General features: G+C 43.9%; 1 protein-coding gene across 1 annotated transcript; it reads left to right on the plus strand.

Annotated features, from left to right (window-relative positions):
• The first annotated feature begins 8,038 nt into the window (after positions 1 to 8,038).
• Positions 8,039 to 12,069, plus strand: PSCA (prostate stem cell antigen). Its single transcript, XM_062568447.1, has 3 exons — positions 8,039 to 8,090; positions 10,019 to 10,123; positions 11,858 to 12,069. Exons 1-3 carry the CDS (start codon positions 8,039 to 8,041, stop codon positions 12,067 to 12,069), a joined length of 369 nt encoding a protein of 122 aa, XP_062424431.1.
• Positions 12,070 to 14,485: the final 2,416 nt, after the last annotated feature.

A 14,485-nucleotide genomic window follows, 5' to 3' on the forward strand; every position in this document is an offset into this window, starting at 1 on the left:
TGGTTGCTATGGATTCAGAGAATAAATGGCCAGAAGAGAACATTAGACCACATTATCTCAGTTCCTGCAGAATTTACATTATTCCCACAGGCGCTGAGAGCAATAATTTATGTTTATCAAATTCACTCTTCCAAAAGGCTTCCAGCCTTGAGCTAAATGCCTCAACAAGATGTGTCTGTTGGAGCTGGAGGGAAGCAAAGATGGTCAGCTGAGGTCTAGAAAACATAGCCAGGGAGGAAAGAGGAAAAGTTATTTAGTCTGGCAAAAGAAGACGTAAGTAAAGGTCTTCAAGAGGATATTGTTGAGGCAAAAAATATAAATGGCTCAGAAACTGGCAGGACAAATTTATGAAGCGCAAGTCTTTCGGGAAGAAACATTTGATGCCACCTCTGCTTATGAAGCCACGGAGTCACAGATAGTCAGAAACAGGGGTATGGTGTGAAAAAGCAGTCTATTCCAGCTTTGTCTTTTATAATCTTTTCCTGTGCAACTCTTATGTGTCACTGTCAGAGGCAGCACACAGACCAGATGGATGCTCTGGTCCAGCCAGGGCAGCTGTTCTCTCCTTCCTAAGTAGCAGGTGCCCCACAGTTTCCCTGGGTAGTTCACTCCAATGCCTAATCAGACTTGCTGCTAAAAATATCCATTGCTTATTCATGCTAAATTCATTCCAGTAATTAATAGAAAATTAATTCTAGTCAGGTTGCTATGCCCTTGAGAGTGTGTGACCTTGCTTTATGCAGTGAAGAAGAATTAGCCAAGGTCCATCCAATGTAAACTATCAAAATGGCAGAAACAGGCTGTTCCTGGACTCCTGACTTTCTTTTTTCCACAAGGATTTCTGATCCACAAGAGAGGAATGACACCCATTCCCTTTCCTATTGCTTCTGTATGTATTCCCAGGCAAGGAATAACTTTTTATCATCTGTGGTTGCATGAAATTTTCTTTACGGACGCTTTCATCCTTTCTTTTTCTTCTCTGGGTGCTATACTTATATTTAGATAAGGCCTAACCTGGTAAGCTTATAACCTGGTATCTTGTGGAAACATGGCTTACACATTTGTTTGTTCTCTGTTTGGGTCCAGTCAAGTCTCCATTTTAATCCCAGGCACACTTCTGTCTGCATCCATTGACATCACAGTTTTTGCTGGAGAAACTCAGAATGCATTGTAAAACCCTGTGCTCAGCACTGGGCTAAGATATCGATTACAAACATCTATGTTTGGGGCCTGCGGCACCTCTGAAAAGGTCACAGTGAAGTAGGATATGCAATTTGTAAAGGTCAAGTAAGGGAAGGGATCTCTAACTCCTGTCTAGGGATGTGTAAAGGATGCTCAATCCAGCGACAGAACCAAAAAATGTAGCTGAGGGGAACAGCTTTGAGTCACTTCATAACACCAACCAATTTTTTTCTTCTATATGTGCTTTTATTGGTGAATATCTGACTATCCATGAGGATGGCCTCAGTGTAGGCACACCTTAGGGCAGGATGTCCAAGCTCCCATCATAGTCAATGGAGACTTAGCCAAGCAAGTCAATGAAACTGGGGATGCAATTCGTCTGGCCAAATTCAGGTGTCTCTTCTAGGATAAGACAGATAATACCTTAAGCTTCCCTGACCAGATCTGCCCTACTACAGAGCAGCCTGGAAGGTATACTCTGAGGTGACACCCCTGCATCAGGTAAGCTTGTCTTCAGTGCCTGATGTGGGAAGAAACCCAGAGCATCACTGGATCTGAAATGGATATAGGCAGTTAAAAACGGGTAATCTGAGGATGCACAGAAGCAAATTTTGAGACACAGATATGAGTAGCAAGGAAACTATATATAAAGTGATGATTTTTTCTAATCATTATTGATTACTTTGGCTACTTACATGCTGCTAGGATGAGAGCAGGGCAATATTCATAGTTAGGAACAATTTCATTTCCTTGGTGCTGCTTGCCAATGGGAAAGTGGCCTGGGCCTTCTAGCCAGTACTTAAAACAGGACACAAAACTAGAATGAAGTGCTGTATTTAGACCCATTCAAATGTACCTGACTTAGCAAAAAAAAAAAAAAAAAAAAAAAAAAAAAAACTCTCTTTTCCTAATGACTCTAAGAAATGGTGGATTGATTTTTAAAATCAGTTTTCAGCTAAATAGATAAACAGGAGGAAATGTTACATATTAATCAGAATTCTCATTATATCTCCTGATTTATAAAGCTCATCTTCTGCTATCCTAAACTTTGGAGCATTTGATAAAGCAGCCAGAGAAAAACTTTTTTAATAAAAGATTTTTTTTTTATCAGAGTTTGCCAATTCATCAAAATCAAATTGCTTCATGACACTGCATCTCTCCAGCCCAATTACTATATAATTAGTTAACACAAAGCGGAATAGTTCTAAAAGGGACAAAGACAAGTACAATCTGAATTCCCATATCTGTAGAGAGAGCATCTGCTCAAGCAAAAGGGAACATGACTTAAAAGAATTGATCCCATACCTTCCTCATCCTAATTGCAAGTCCCAATCAGCAGGGACTGACTATTCTAGATTGATCTTGCTCTCTCTATCTGGTTTTGATTGTAAAATCTATCCTAGGCTTAAAACAGCTTTATTATTTCTGCAGAGAATTTCTTTGTCATCAAAACAGTGTTTTCCAACCCTAAAAACACTTTGTCAACAAGTTTCCAACCAAGTCCCAAAACAGCCCTGACAAATCTATTCTTTCAGGATAATATTTTCCTCGTATTTAATGTCATGAACTGACTTCTGGTGCTAAAGTTTTTCCCCTTTGCTGTGTTAAAACAGGGTAACCTGCACCTCCCCACAGTGCTAGCCTCAAAATGTGGACAAGGAGGAAGGAGGAGGGACCATAAGTGGCCAGACATTCAATGCAGCTCCTTCCACACAGGGAGCAATCATTCCTGATGCTTGATGGGTCCAGCAATCAGGTCTAAACTGAAAACCCAGTTCCTTCACATAGAGTCTGTCCTGGTTGTGGCTTTCTGTAGGGGACAAAACAATTAAATCATTTTCCTGATGGAAGGAACAGGCCGCAGACTACGTAGCACCTATGCTCACCAGTCCTGGTCTCAGCACTGATGCTGTCCTGTTGCATGGTCCCAGGAAAGTCATGTCTTCTGCTTGTATTTCAAATTACCTTTTTCTACTTCTGTCCAAAGGAAGCTGCAGAGCCTGACATGCAAGAGGGTAAGAAAGTCCAACCACAGAACTGCTTTGTGGTCCTAATGCAGGTTTCTCCCCCTCACACTTTATCCCACCTCCAAAGCTTAGACACAGAAGAAAAAGTACTCTTCTGCAAACAACTCAAAAATGCACGAGGCATCTCCAGCAGAAGCTGGCAGGGATCCCACACTCCGAATCTTTTACAACCAAAAGAGCTTAGCAATTAGCAAAATAACAAAAAAAAATGTCAAATGCATTTTTGATGCTCTGAAGTTGCTGAGATTTTAAACAAACAGTCTGGGCTGCTCCCACACACCAAGAGGTCTGTGTGCCAGCAGCGTGGCAACAGCACCACCGCATGGGAAGCTCCAATCCCTACAGCCATTGGAAATTAGCCCTATCTACGGTTCGCTCTGCAGACAAGATTACCACCATAGTGGGATTATTTTGCAGCGATGCACTGATTTCACAGTTATCAGCAAGAGCATGTGTGATATGATTTGAAAGGGAAGTTTTTCTCCAAGTCTGGTCAGGCTGGCCTCTGAAATCTGAAATCCCAAATGGGACCAGCTGGGCATTTTGGTCTGTGCCAGATCCCTTGTAGAAACCCTCAAGGCCAAGCAGGTTCCTCACTTATCAAGCCCTTCTAGTGCTCAGCAGTTGCACTTGTTTGCACCCACAGATCTCAAAGCACTTCACCAGGAATATAGATATCATTAGCCTTATTTGTTGTTAGAGGAAGAAGAAGCACAAAGAAGGGAAGGGACATGTCCAAGGTCCCTCAGCAGGCTGGTGACAGAGACCTCCAAAATCCCTTTGTCTTTGCTCAATGCTACCCAACACAGCAGCTCCAGTCCATTTTACTGGTCTCAGTAAGACATCTCTCAGCCAGCCTATCATTGCCTCCACATGCTCTGAAGCTTACTTGAACAGTAAACCTAGACTTAAATCCCTGCAGTGTGAGTTATAACAATGTGAAGCAGTGGTAGACATCTATAAATGTAGCAGTTGGAACCTCTCTCTGTTCATACTTAGGGGCAGCCCAGGAGCAGCAGGAATTGTGTTTACTGCTGCTGGCCAGCATCCTGCCTCTCCACTCCAAGGCTTGTGCATAGAAAAGGAGAAAATAGCTAGAAGCTTGGCAAGAAATACCTTGGGCTGAGACAGGGCGTGGATGGTGGCCTTCTATCACAAGCAGAGGCAAGGACTGAAAGTGAAGGTGCCTGATATCACACATGCTGATATAAGAGGGCCCAGAGAACCAGCTCGTCTAGCTCCTCCTGACAGCTAGCTCTCCATCCGTCTCTGTGGACATCTGTACATCTACTTATTTTTAAATCTGTCTCTCCCCTTGTCTAGCCATATGTCTTCCTGTCTATCCAATCATATGCCTCATTTAGGATCCACACTTCCCTCCTTACAGATAAGTGTGCAATGTGATTTCCCTTACTGACATCTAGTGATTCAATATAATCTGTTCTCCATCTGTTCTGAGTTTTGGACAGTTCGCTGCTCTTGCTTCTGAAGCTGCTTGCATTCCTAGGACGCAATTGTGCAGGAGTTAGAAACTTGATGCCTAAAATAGACTGCTAAAATCCATCTCTGTATGTCCTCTTTTAGCATGAAGACACCCCCACAGACTGAGTATGCTTCCAGACATCAAAGAGATTCTCAGAACAAGGAACCTCATAGCCTCCTTTTTGTGCCGGTATCCTCAGCCTCAGCTATGTGGCAAAGCCTGAGGATGGACCATGATGTGCACAGTCAGTGCTGTCTGCACATCAGTTGTTTGTTTTTCCCTTTCTAGAGGTGGGGACTGATTTTATGGCTTGAGCTAATCTCAACTATCCCAGGCAAACCACCTTCCAAATCATCCCCTGGAAGTCTGACCTGTTTCCACTGACTGTGGGTAGCAGCAGCTTGCCTGGCTTAGACTAGATGCTGAGCAAGGTGCAATGAACATCGTTTCAGAGATGCTGTTCAAACAACATAGCAGAGAAGTAAAATTCAACAGAGTACCAGGGTAACTCAAGTGACCAGCAGAAAAAGCATTTCCTGGTCACACATACTCTGAGCAGTGCAGTGACCTCTCTGCAGGGCCAGGTGGCCTCCGACTGCAGCTCTTTTTGTCCTAGCATTGATGTCTTGGATGAAGACATCTGAGAAGGCACCACAGGCCTGAGCCCTGAGGCTGGGCAACCTTGCAGGATCCTCTGATGTTCCTGCTCTTTCAAGGGCTGCAATTCATCCAGATGCTCAGATGAGTGTGTGGAATTTAATTTATAGTTTCCTCTTTGCTGGAGTTTTTTCTTCTTTTCTTCTGCACTCAAAAGACATCCCCTCAAAAAAGACAGACTGCTCTTGAAGTCTCAAATACATTTCCTGTGACATCTACAGGCTTTCTTACAGCTTCTTCAAACCACCTAGCCAAATGGTTACCACAGCTCAGGGTATAGAGCAACTCTCTTTTGCCTATAGAGATGCTCAGCATCATTGCCCAGATTTCCCAGGCGCTGTAATACCTATTGCCTTTCTTATTCTCAGATTTTCAGCTCACATCTACTGATGTGATATGCACCCGCTCAAAGCTACCAAGGGCACCATGTCCTGAAGCGCAGCCCAACCCCGCTTTCTAAGCTTGACACCAGACAGGCAAACCAAGATCCAGCAAATAACCAACCCTTTCCCTCCTTCCTGAGCAGAAAGCTCCAGAGCTATGTCTATCAAGACTCTGCAGTGACACTTAAACCAGCGTGAAAAAAGTCCACGTGATGTGTAGGCATCCTTAGATCAGCAGGGGAAAGAAGTGGATGGTCTTTTCATGTACAATTAGATGAACCTGGGATTTTACATCAGGAAAATAATAGAAAAAACTTGTATACACAATCTTATGGACAAGTGCATGCTAATGTATGTATGTAACTATAATGTGACACGCTTGCCATCTTCAGGAGCTGAGCAGAAACTGCATGTAAACTTTCAAAAAATGGTGGGAAGCAGCAATCAATGTCAGGATACAGGAATTACTGGGTTCTTACGCAGCCTCTGGCTGTAGCCACCCAGGACAGGGTCAAGGCAGCTGCCGAGCTACGAGTACCTCTTTTAGAGTTCTTTGTGGCAACTCTGGGCCTATTAGGAAAAAAATACGAAGAAATGACAGCACTAGGGGAGTTAGACTGGCAGCAAGTCAGACTGCTGGGAATGTTAGCAGCATTCCCTCTTGCTTACTGGTGAGTTGTTTGAAGGAAGAAACATTTAATGCAAAGCCTGGGTGGATTTGATGGGGGTCAGGTTGTCCTCTCCCCCTGGCCCTATTCTTCCCTGACACAGGGAACCAGGCCCACTGGGTCAAGCATAAGAGTTTAAAAAAATAATAATAAGTAACCTTAAATATCTCTAAATAAGGATCACCAGAGCCAGAGCCTTTTTTCTAGCTACTCCAGAAGTGTTCTCACAGCTATTTCCAGCTATTCCAGAAAAGTTGGTTATAAACAGGATAAGTTGGATATAAAAAGGTCTGAAAAAAAGAAGGTGGAGCAAAGGGTAATAGACGCAAAAGGGAGGACTTTTGTTTAAACCAAAGAGTTGGGTCTTGCACAGAAGTTCCAACGTCCAAGGAAGATCATTTAAGATCACCACAGTGGAAAGAGTATGTGCAAAAACATCCCCCGCACCAGACTCTCCGCTGGTGTGGATCAGCACTGTGTCATTAACTTCAGAGATACGCCAGCTGACCTTCCATTACTCATCCTGCAGCCGCTGATCAAGAGCTAAGATCCACACTGACACACCTTCCTTTCAATTTATCCTAAGAGCTAAACTGTGAGAGAACAAGTCCTCAAAGGCTATTACTGCAAAGTGCTATGTTCCTGAGGTGTAAAGAAGAACCCCAAATAAAGCAAGAAACCACAGCAAAATGAATTTAGCAGGAAGGCCTGTTTTCTTTTACACTGTCGTACACTGAGAAGCAGTCAAAGGATGTGATGGATGTGAGAGTTCTCCAGCCAACCCACCAAAGCAAGTGTAAAAGCTTCAGCTCGTACTGTGGCTAAAATCACTTTCACCTGTGATTGGAAATGGCATTTCCTTAAGAAGTCTGAATTATCTTCACACCGATGTAACTTCAGATGTCAAAACCATACCCAGCCTATGCAAGATAGAGAGACTGACAAACAGACACATGCCACAGTGTTTATAATGTGGAGATAGAAATACTGGGCAAAGCAATCAAATAGTCCCATTGGCTTCAACATAGATTAAAAACCTGAATTGGGCATTGTATTGTACTGGACTACAGAGAATACACACAAATAACTGCATAGGAGCACAGGGACACCCAGAAGAAGCAAGCCTACGCACTGCAGTTTGCTCAAATATCTTACTACCGCATGCCACAAGTGTCACACAGAGGCAGACACACAGGTGAAATAGCTGGAGGTGTTTATTAAAGAAAATTTTATGCTTGATTTAAACACAATAGCACTTCTCAAGGTAGCAATGGGGTGGAGAGCCCCGTTCACAGGGTGCAACTGCAGCCCTGGGGAGATGCATAAGGCCAGCCTTGTTCTGAAGAACTTGTGCTTTTTTCCAGTCATGTGAACACTTTGCCCGAGGGTAGAAGGGAAGGTGGAGGTCAGAAGGGAGCCACTGGGAGCTCAGTGACGGAGAATCACGATTAGATAGGAGAGGCCGATAACGCAAGTATCTGCATCACGAATCAGCCCCTCCCTTGGTCCAGTGTGCAGCCTCGCTCAGGTGCCTTCATAGGAAAACCTTCCAGGCGTGCACAAGTGCTGCCTCCCGCGGTATATAGCACACCCCAAAAGGAGACAACCCTTACGCTGCACAAGAAAGGCCATCCCAAAATGAAGACTTTGCTTGTCCTCCTGCTGGGAGCAGCCTTGTGCACGGACTCAGGTAAGACATCATGGACAGTCTGTCCTGTATCCTCTCCAGCAAGGCGCTCAGCTTGAGGAAAGGCCAGTTAGGGGGATTTGGGGGTGAAGGAAGAAATGCTGAAGCCACATTTGCTTTCTGATGGGATGACCTAGGTGTTGCATAGAAAAATAGGTAGTCTCACTGTGCTGATGGCATGATACTAGCACTGGGTGGATCAGCTTCCAGGAAAGACAAGTCCTGGAAAAGTCCTAGATAAGTCCTAAAAAAAGTAAATTTCATAGGGATCAAAATTATTTGTATCAGACCATGCAGGTTTTTCTTTTAATAAGAGGGGAGAGGAGGATTATTTGTCTTCTTCCTGGGCTAACGAAATAGCTCATTTCAATATTTCTGCAAAGGTAGGTTTTGTTCTGACATATTTTTTGATGCCTCTCAGTGTTCACAATTTATCTGCTTTCTAAAAGGAATGAAAGGGGGGAAGAGAGCCATGACATGTGATTTTCCAGATTGAATGGGTAGAATTTGGACAATGCAAATCTGTAACTCTTTTTTGCCTAATTGAGAAAACATGATTTAAAATCATCTCTCTCATGTTACCGGAGAGTGGAAGACCCAGATCTGATCAGAAACTTGTCTTAACAGCAGAGGATATTAATGAATAAGATGAGAAGGAGCTTGTGTAGCTCTGCCCAGATCCTTTTCTATGCCAACTTCCAGCAAATGCTCTAACCGTCCACCATCAGAGTTCAATGAAATTTGATTTGTGTTACATTAGAAGTCAGATATTCAAGGGAGCAGAATGCTGCACTGCAGACATACTGGGGGTTTGCTTATTGCCTCTGGGATTGTATCAGTCATTTACATAAACTAAAACAGTTTGGACAGACGGAGACCAAATGGTTCAAATCCTTCTTACTTCTGGTCCCAGTAACTTACTCCTGTTCCTAGTTTCTAGTTAGGGCTTGTCTATGTCCTAAAAGAGTATTTTAGGCATTAGGGTGTTGGTCCAAGGGAGTCATGAGATAAGCCTTGTGGTCAGTGAGTTGAAATACATACAAACATTCACACACAAACACAACTTCCTACACATTTTTCAGGGCTGTGAGGCTCTAGTGATGCACCAGGGCACAAGTAGGTAGTAGGAAAAGGGAATTGTACCATGCTCTCTCTCCTTGGGGAACTACTTTTCATCAAAGCTTGTAAGCTGCAATGCCTATGCTGGTATCCTAGCCTTCACTTGACATATTTAACAATGCTGTGGATGTTAACAATGCTGATTTATGCCCCCAGTGGACCAGCATATGGCCCCATAAGGGGGTGGGAATGCCTGATGATGTGGTTTTCAAAAGGAGGTAAAACCTCTGTTAGCACTTTGCTTTCTAAGAGGGCATGTTGGCAAGCAGATATCAGAAGTTAGTGAAACAGAGAAAGTGGGCCAGAGACCTTCCAAATCACCTGCTTCACCCCTCTTCCCCTTTGTCTCCTTTGGGCTTTCCTCATTTCATCCAGAATGGGGCACAATGACCCAGATGAAGCTCACAAGCACAATATTGGTACAACTCCCATGTCTGTAGAGGCAGATAAACAGCATCAACACATTCTTTTGGTGATTTCATCCTTCCATCTCTTCTCAGCTCACAAGGAAATGGAAGTATCTTAAAAGTCCTTATACAGATAGGAACTGCATTGAGACAGATACTTCTTAAATGCACCACATAAATCTGAAAGAGCTCCAGTACTTGTAAAATTTAACCATCTCTCTTCCCAAGTGAGTGCATCATTCTTCACTGAAAGTGGAAAGACCACTGGTTTCCAAATAACAGAGGTGCTAGCTTCTTTTGAGGACCCTCACAACGGATCCTGGGTCCCAGTATAATCACAAGATGTCTTGGTTCCCCATAGAGCTCTGGATGGATTTGCCTTGTAACTCTCTTGGCCTCTTGCAGGTTCTTCTTTGAAATGCTACAGCTGCACAGCACAGGTTAGCAACTCCAACTGCAAGATGCCTGTGAACTGTAAGGATTTGGAGACGTGCAAGACAGATGTGATCGGTAAGGCAAGGTGTGGATGGGCACTGTCTTGGTTGCAGTGTTGGAACTGGGCGTGGCCTGAGCCACAAATGTCCAAGCCAAACCCAGCTACACTAGGTACAAACAGCTGGTGTGTGCCAGAGCTGAGGCCAGCGGAGCTTAGTGTGCCACAGGAAGAGAAAAGCCATCTGGGGGAAAAAAGTGGGGAAAAAAACACCTTTAGAGATGGTTTTCAGTTTCAGTTAAAGCGGCTGAAGAACAAAGTTTAACCCTTGGTAATGGCTAGCCCCTTGGTAGTGGTGCTGGTCATCACCAAGTCCTCTCCCCATATTGGCCATGAGATTGAGATTACAATGTATTAGCACCATGCGTGTTGTACCCTATAAAGTCCTCAGCATTTGCCAATAGGTCATGCTAACTATGGAGCGGTACAGACACACAGTGCCAGTGCCTGAAACAAATCCTGATGGAGTGCAGCTGATCTGTACAGCACCTAGCACAGCAGGGTGTTAAACCCTTGATATTTTGAATAATACATACCAGTGTTTCTCACCAACACAAAAATGTGTTTATTTCTCTTCCATAACACCAAGGAGGTTTTGCTTACAAGAGCAATAGCTGAGCTTGTACTTTTGTAAAGGTAGAAATATGGGTTAAAACGAATGTAGCCTTTCCCACAGGACAACCTGGCTGTAGGTAACAGCCAGATGTAATGGTAAGCAGTGTGAAGGGTTGAGTCTAGTAAAATCGATGACAGAGCTGACTCTAGAGGAATTCAGTGGACAAGACGGAAATTCACTCAGGTCTATCTACAGCCGTCTCTGAATGCAGCCAACTCTAGGTCTCTAGGTAAACTCCCTTAAGGTGTTATGATTTAATTCTCTCATCCTAGACCTAGGGAAAAAGAAAAAAAAATCTGCACAGAAAATGATTGTTCACCCTGTGCAGATCTGCAGTGACAGCTCAGCTGCTCTTAGATTTGGGACACAGAGACCATCAGTGGCATCCATGTTCAAACGGCTCTCCACAGGGCAGTGAACGCAGCACCTCCCATAGGCATCCTTGCACAAACTGCAGTGTGCAGACCCATGGTCATGCATTCACAAAGAGGAGAGTCAACACATCTTACAATCTGCTGGGCCTGAACAGTAATTTGCACATGTCAAAGACTTGGTACCCAGATTAAGCTGTTCAAGACTAGCAAATCCAATGAAAAACTCATCAGTCCTACCTTAATCTGACCAGCAGCCACTGAGTAGCAACTGACAACAAAAAAGCAGGCCTTTCAGAAGGAAAGCAAACAACAACTTTGTCATTTGTGAAATGAGGATAACTGTGTTTCTGTAATAGCCCTTGGTACTGAATGGCTCTGGGCAACAAAGGTGTATAAGATTCCCTCACATTCTTGCTCCTCATCATGAAGGGTCTCTAGAGTCTCACACAGGGCTGTTAATGGTTACTTTAGTTATTAAATATATTATTATCATTACTATTAGCTGATGCTGTTCTAGAAATCACCTAGAACTGTGAATATACTGCCTTTACCAAGCAAGTGGGGACTGGATCCCTTACCTCCCTGACAAACTGACACCTCAAAAACGCAACAGGAGGCAGTAAAGCAGCCATTCAGAAATACTCATGTTTTCCCTGTAATGACCTCAGTTAGGAATAGAATTTTGTTATTCAATTCTGTGAGTCTTGGACTGGGTACTATTGCACTGAGTCCTTGGACTAATGGTCCTGCCTTCCTTCTAGGAGTCATAGGGCTCTTCAGTGTCATCAGTAAGGGCTGTGCTTCATCATGTGAGCCATCTTATCAAGATCTCACCGTGGGGAACAGGAATATCTCCTGCTGCAGCAATGACCTCTGCAACGTCAATGCAGCGGGCAGTGTGAGGTGCAGCTATGGGATGGCAGCAGTGATATCAGCCAGCACGCTCTGGACCTTCCTGAACAACAGACTGTAAGAAGCAGAGGAGACTCCCATGGCCATAGAAAGCCTCAGAGCATTCCTGTTACAGCAGAAATTGTAGCCTGGAGCAATTTGGTGTCTTGGGCACACAGCATACTTGGAGCTGATGGCAGATCTTTGCCTTATGATAGCTTCTTGTGACTGTTATTTTACTTCTGTATTGCTGCTAAATAAGGGAGTGTGTGTGTGTTATCTGCATAAAACCTAATACAACTATTTCTGAATCAGATGTGTGTATGTTACCTGTATATACTTAGTTTTTTTGTTCCTACAACCAGCATCATCCATAGATGGGTATGTTGCACATCTGGTCAAAGTTCAGTCTTGGTCATTGATGTCTCACAATGTTGTGTGCTGACAGACACCATGGCAGAGTAGAATAGTTGCAGCAACTGTACCTCCAAAGCTTGAGGGGCTCTGATATATGACAAACTCTGGTGGGGACATACTCCAAAAAGGGATTGTACTTGCAGGGGATCTTGACTGTGACCAAGAGATTCTGGGATCCTCGACCTCATTAGCTATCATACAAAAAAAAGCAATGCTCATTTTCCCTGCTACTTGTGAAATCCATTCTGTCCATACTGCCTTCCTTGCAGCTACCTTGTAGCATATCTTAGGATGGATGATGGAATTGCACAGTCAGGTACCTGGAGCACCAACACCATGGTGGGCTGTAAAGGAAAGCTCAGAATATCTGGGAAACCTTTCCCAGTCCTCTCAGATGGTAGTTCCAATGAGGTATCTTCATGCAAGTTGGTGCTCATCCTCTCTGATATGAGTTCATATCCATTCTATGGATATGCACTAGAAGATCCTGAGCAATGGTTAGCAAAGGCAGCAGAAAAAGTACCATAGGAAGCTTCCTGCAAGAAACTCTCAAAAGGGAGTTTTTAAAAGAAACAACAACACACATACAAGAGCAACGCTTATACAAAGAGATCTCAAAAGCAACATAGAAAACATTCTACACCATGCTGCATGTGTATCCTCCTAATATACAAAAATAGAAGATAAGGCTGATATCAGGAGAGGGTAAAGATGGGCCTGGGAGTGCCCCTGGTAGGATGATGAAACAGGCTGGACTCCTGACTGTTAGCTAAGGACTGTAAAGTCAGGACAACAGTGGATGGAGGAGCGAAAGGGGAGGTGGGTCAGCCAGGTGCCTCCTTTTTCCCCTTTCATACTCTAAGGACTCATGGACCTGCAAAGGGTACAAAAAGCCAAAGGCTGAAATAGCAAAGAACCATTTTTCTGATGGAGATGAGTAAGCTGGGGGATCCACAGCTGTGGGATAAGGCCTATCGTCATGTTTTGGGAGAAGTCAGACGGATGTCAGAGGATAATGACCATATCTGCTATTGTGAAACATGAAAGTATGTAAATGTTTTGGATACAAGGCATTAATGAGTTGCTAATTGCATGATGCAGGGAAGGGGTTTACCCCAGAGTGAAATCCAGAATGAACCAACACATACGTGGCCAGTTTGGTTATTGGCAGAGGGAGGATATGGGACATAGGGGATAATCTATTCTGGTTCTTCCATCCTGTTGAGTCTCAGTCACCTAGAGGAGGTTCGTACAGCTGTATCCCTCACAGCCAGGTCGTTTTATGCATGGACAACCAGCTGCATGACCTCTCCAGTTCAAGCTGACCTAGTGCACCTTGAACATAAGACATGGCAGAAGGACTGCAATGTTGTGCTGTGCTACCTCATGGGAATCCTTCCTAGAAGACACCCAGGCTAGCCACAGCTGAAAAAAAGAGCTCTTCCCCTACACCATGATCCAATTAGGCAGGTGCTGTATTGCATGGCAAACCAAATAAAGCTTGAGAAGCGTGCAGCAAAGGGTTAGGAACTGGGCTGGATGGGCTGGTGGGTCAGCCTTGTCCTTTAAAATAGTAGTAGATGTCACAGTAATGCTTCTTTTTATTTACTACCAGCACACTTTGCTGATGCTTCACTTACTTTCTTACAAACAGTACTGTCTGTACCCTTTCAACCCAAAACTGCTGCTCACATGGTGGAAGATCATGCTACCCAGCCCCCTTGTTGGTTGCTCCCTCTCCTTGGAGCCTTAGCTGGTCCCCCTTTCCACATGCTTCCATTTGTAGAAGACCTCTACACCTCCTCTCCCACTTCATGTTTTCTTAGGTTCATATCCAGAAGACTCTGCCCAAATCCAATTTAGAAGAACAAAAAGAGAACAAATACCAAGCAGCAGCCTCCTCCAAGCTCTGAGATCTTCATCAAGTTCACACTCTATCAGTAATGTGTCCTTAGCCGAGGGGACAGGGATGTGAACACTATTACCTCTCATGGGTATAATGAGGATGCATCATGATATAACTACCCCAAATCAGACTTTCTGACTAAGTCTATACTATTAAATCAATCAGTGCTGGGAAA

The sequence above is a fragment of the Rhea pennata genome, chromosome 2 (assembly GCF_028389875.1).
Source record: "Rhea pennata isolate bPtePen1 chromosome 2, bPtePen1.pri, whole genome shotgun sequence".
In the NCBI taxonomy this organism is placed as follows: domain Eukaryota; kingdom Metazoa; phylum Chordata; class Aves; order Rheiformes; family Rheidae; genus Rhea; species Rhea pennata.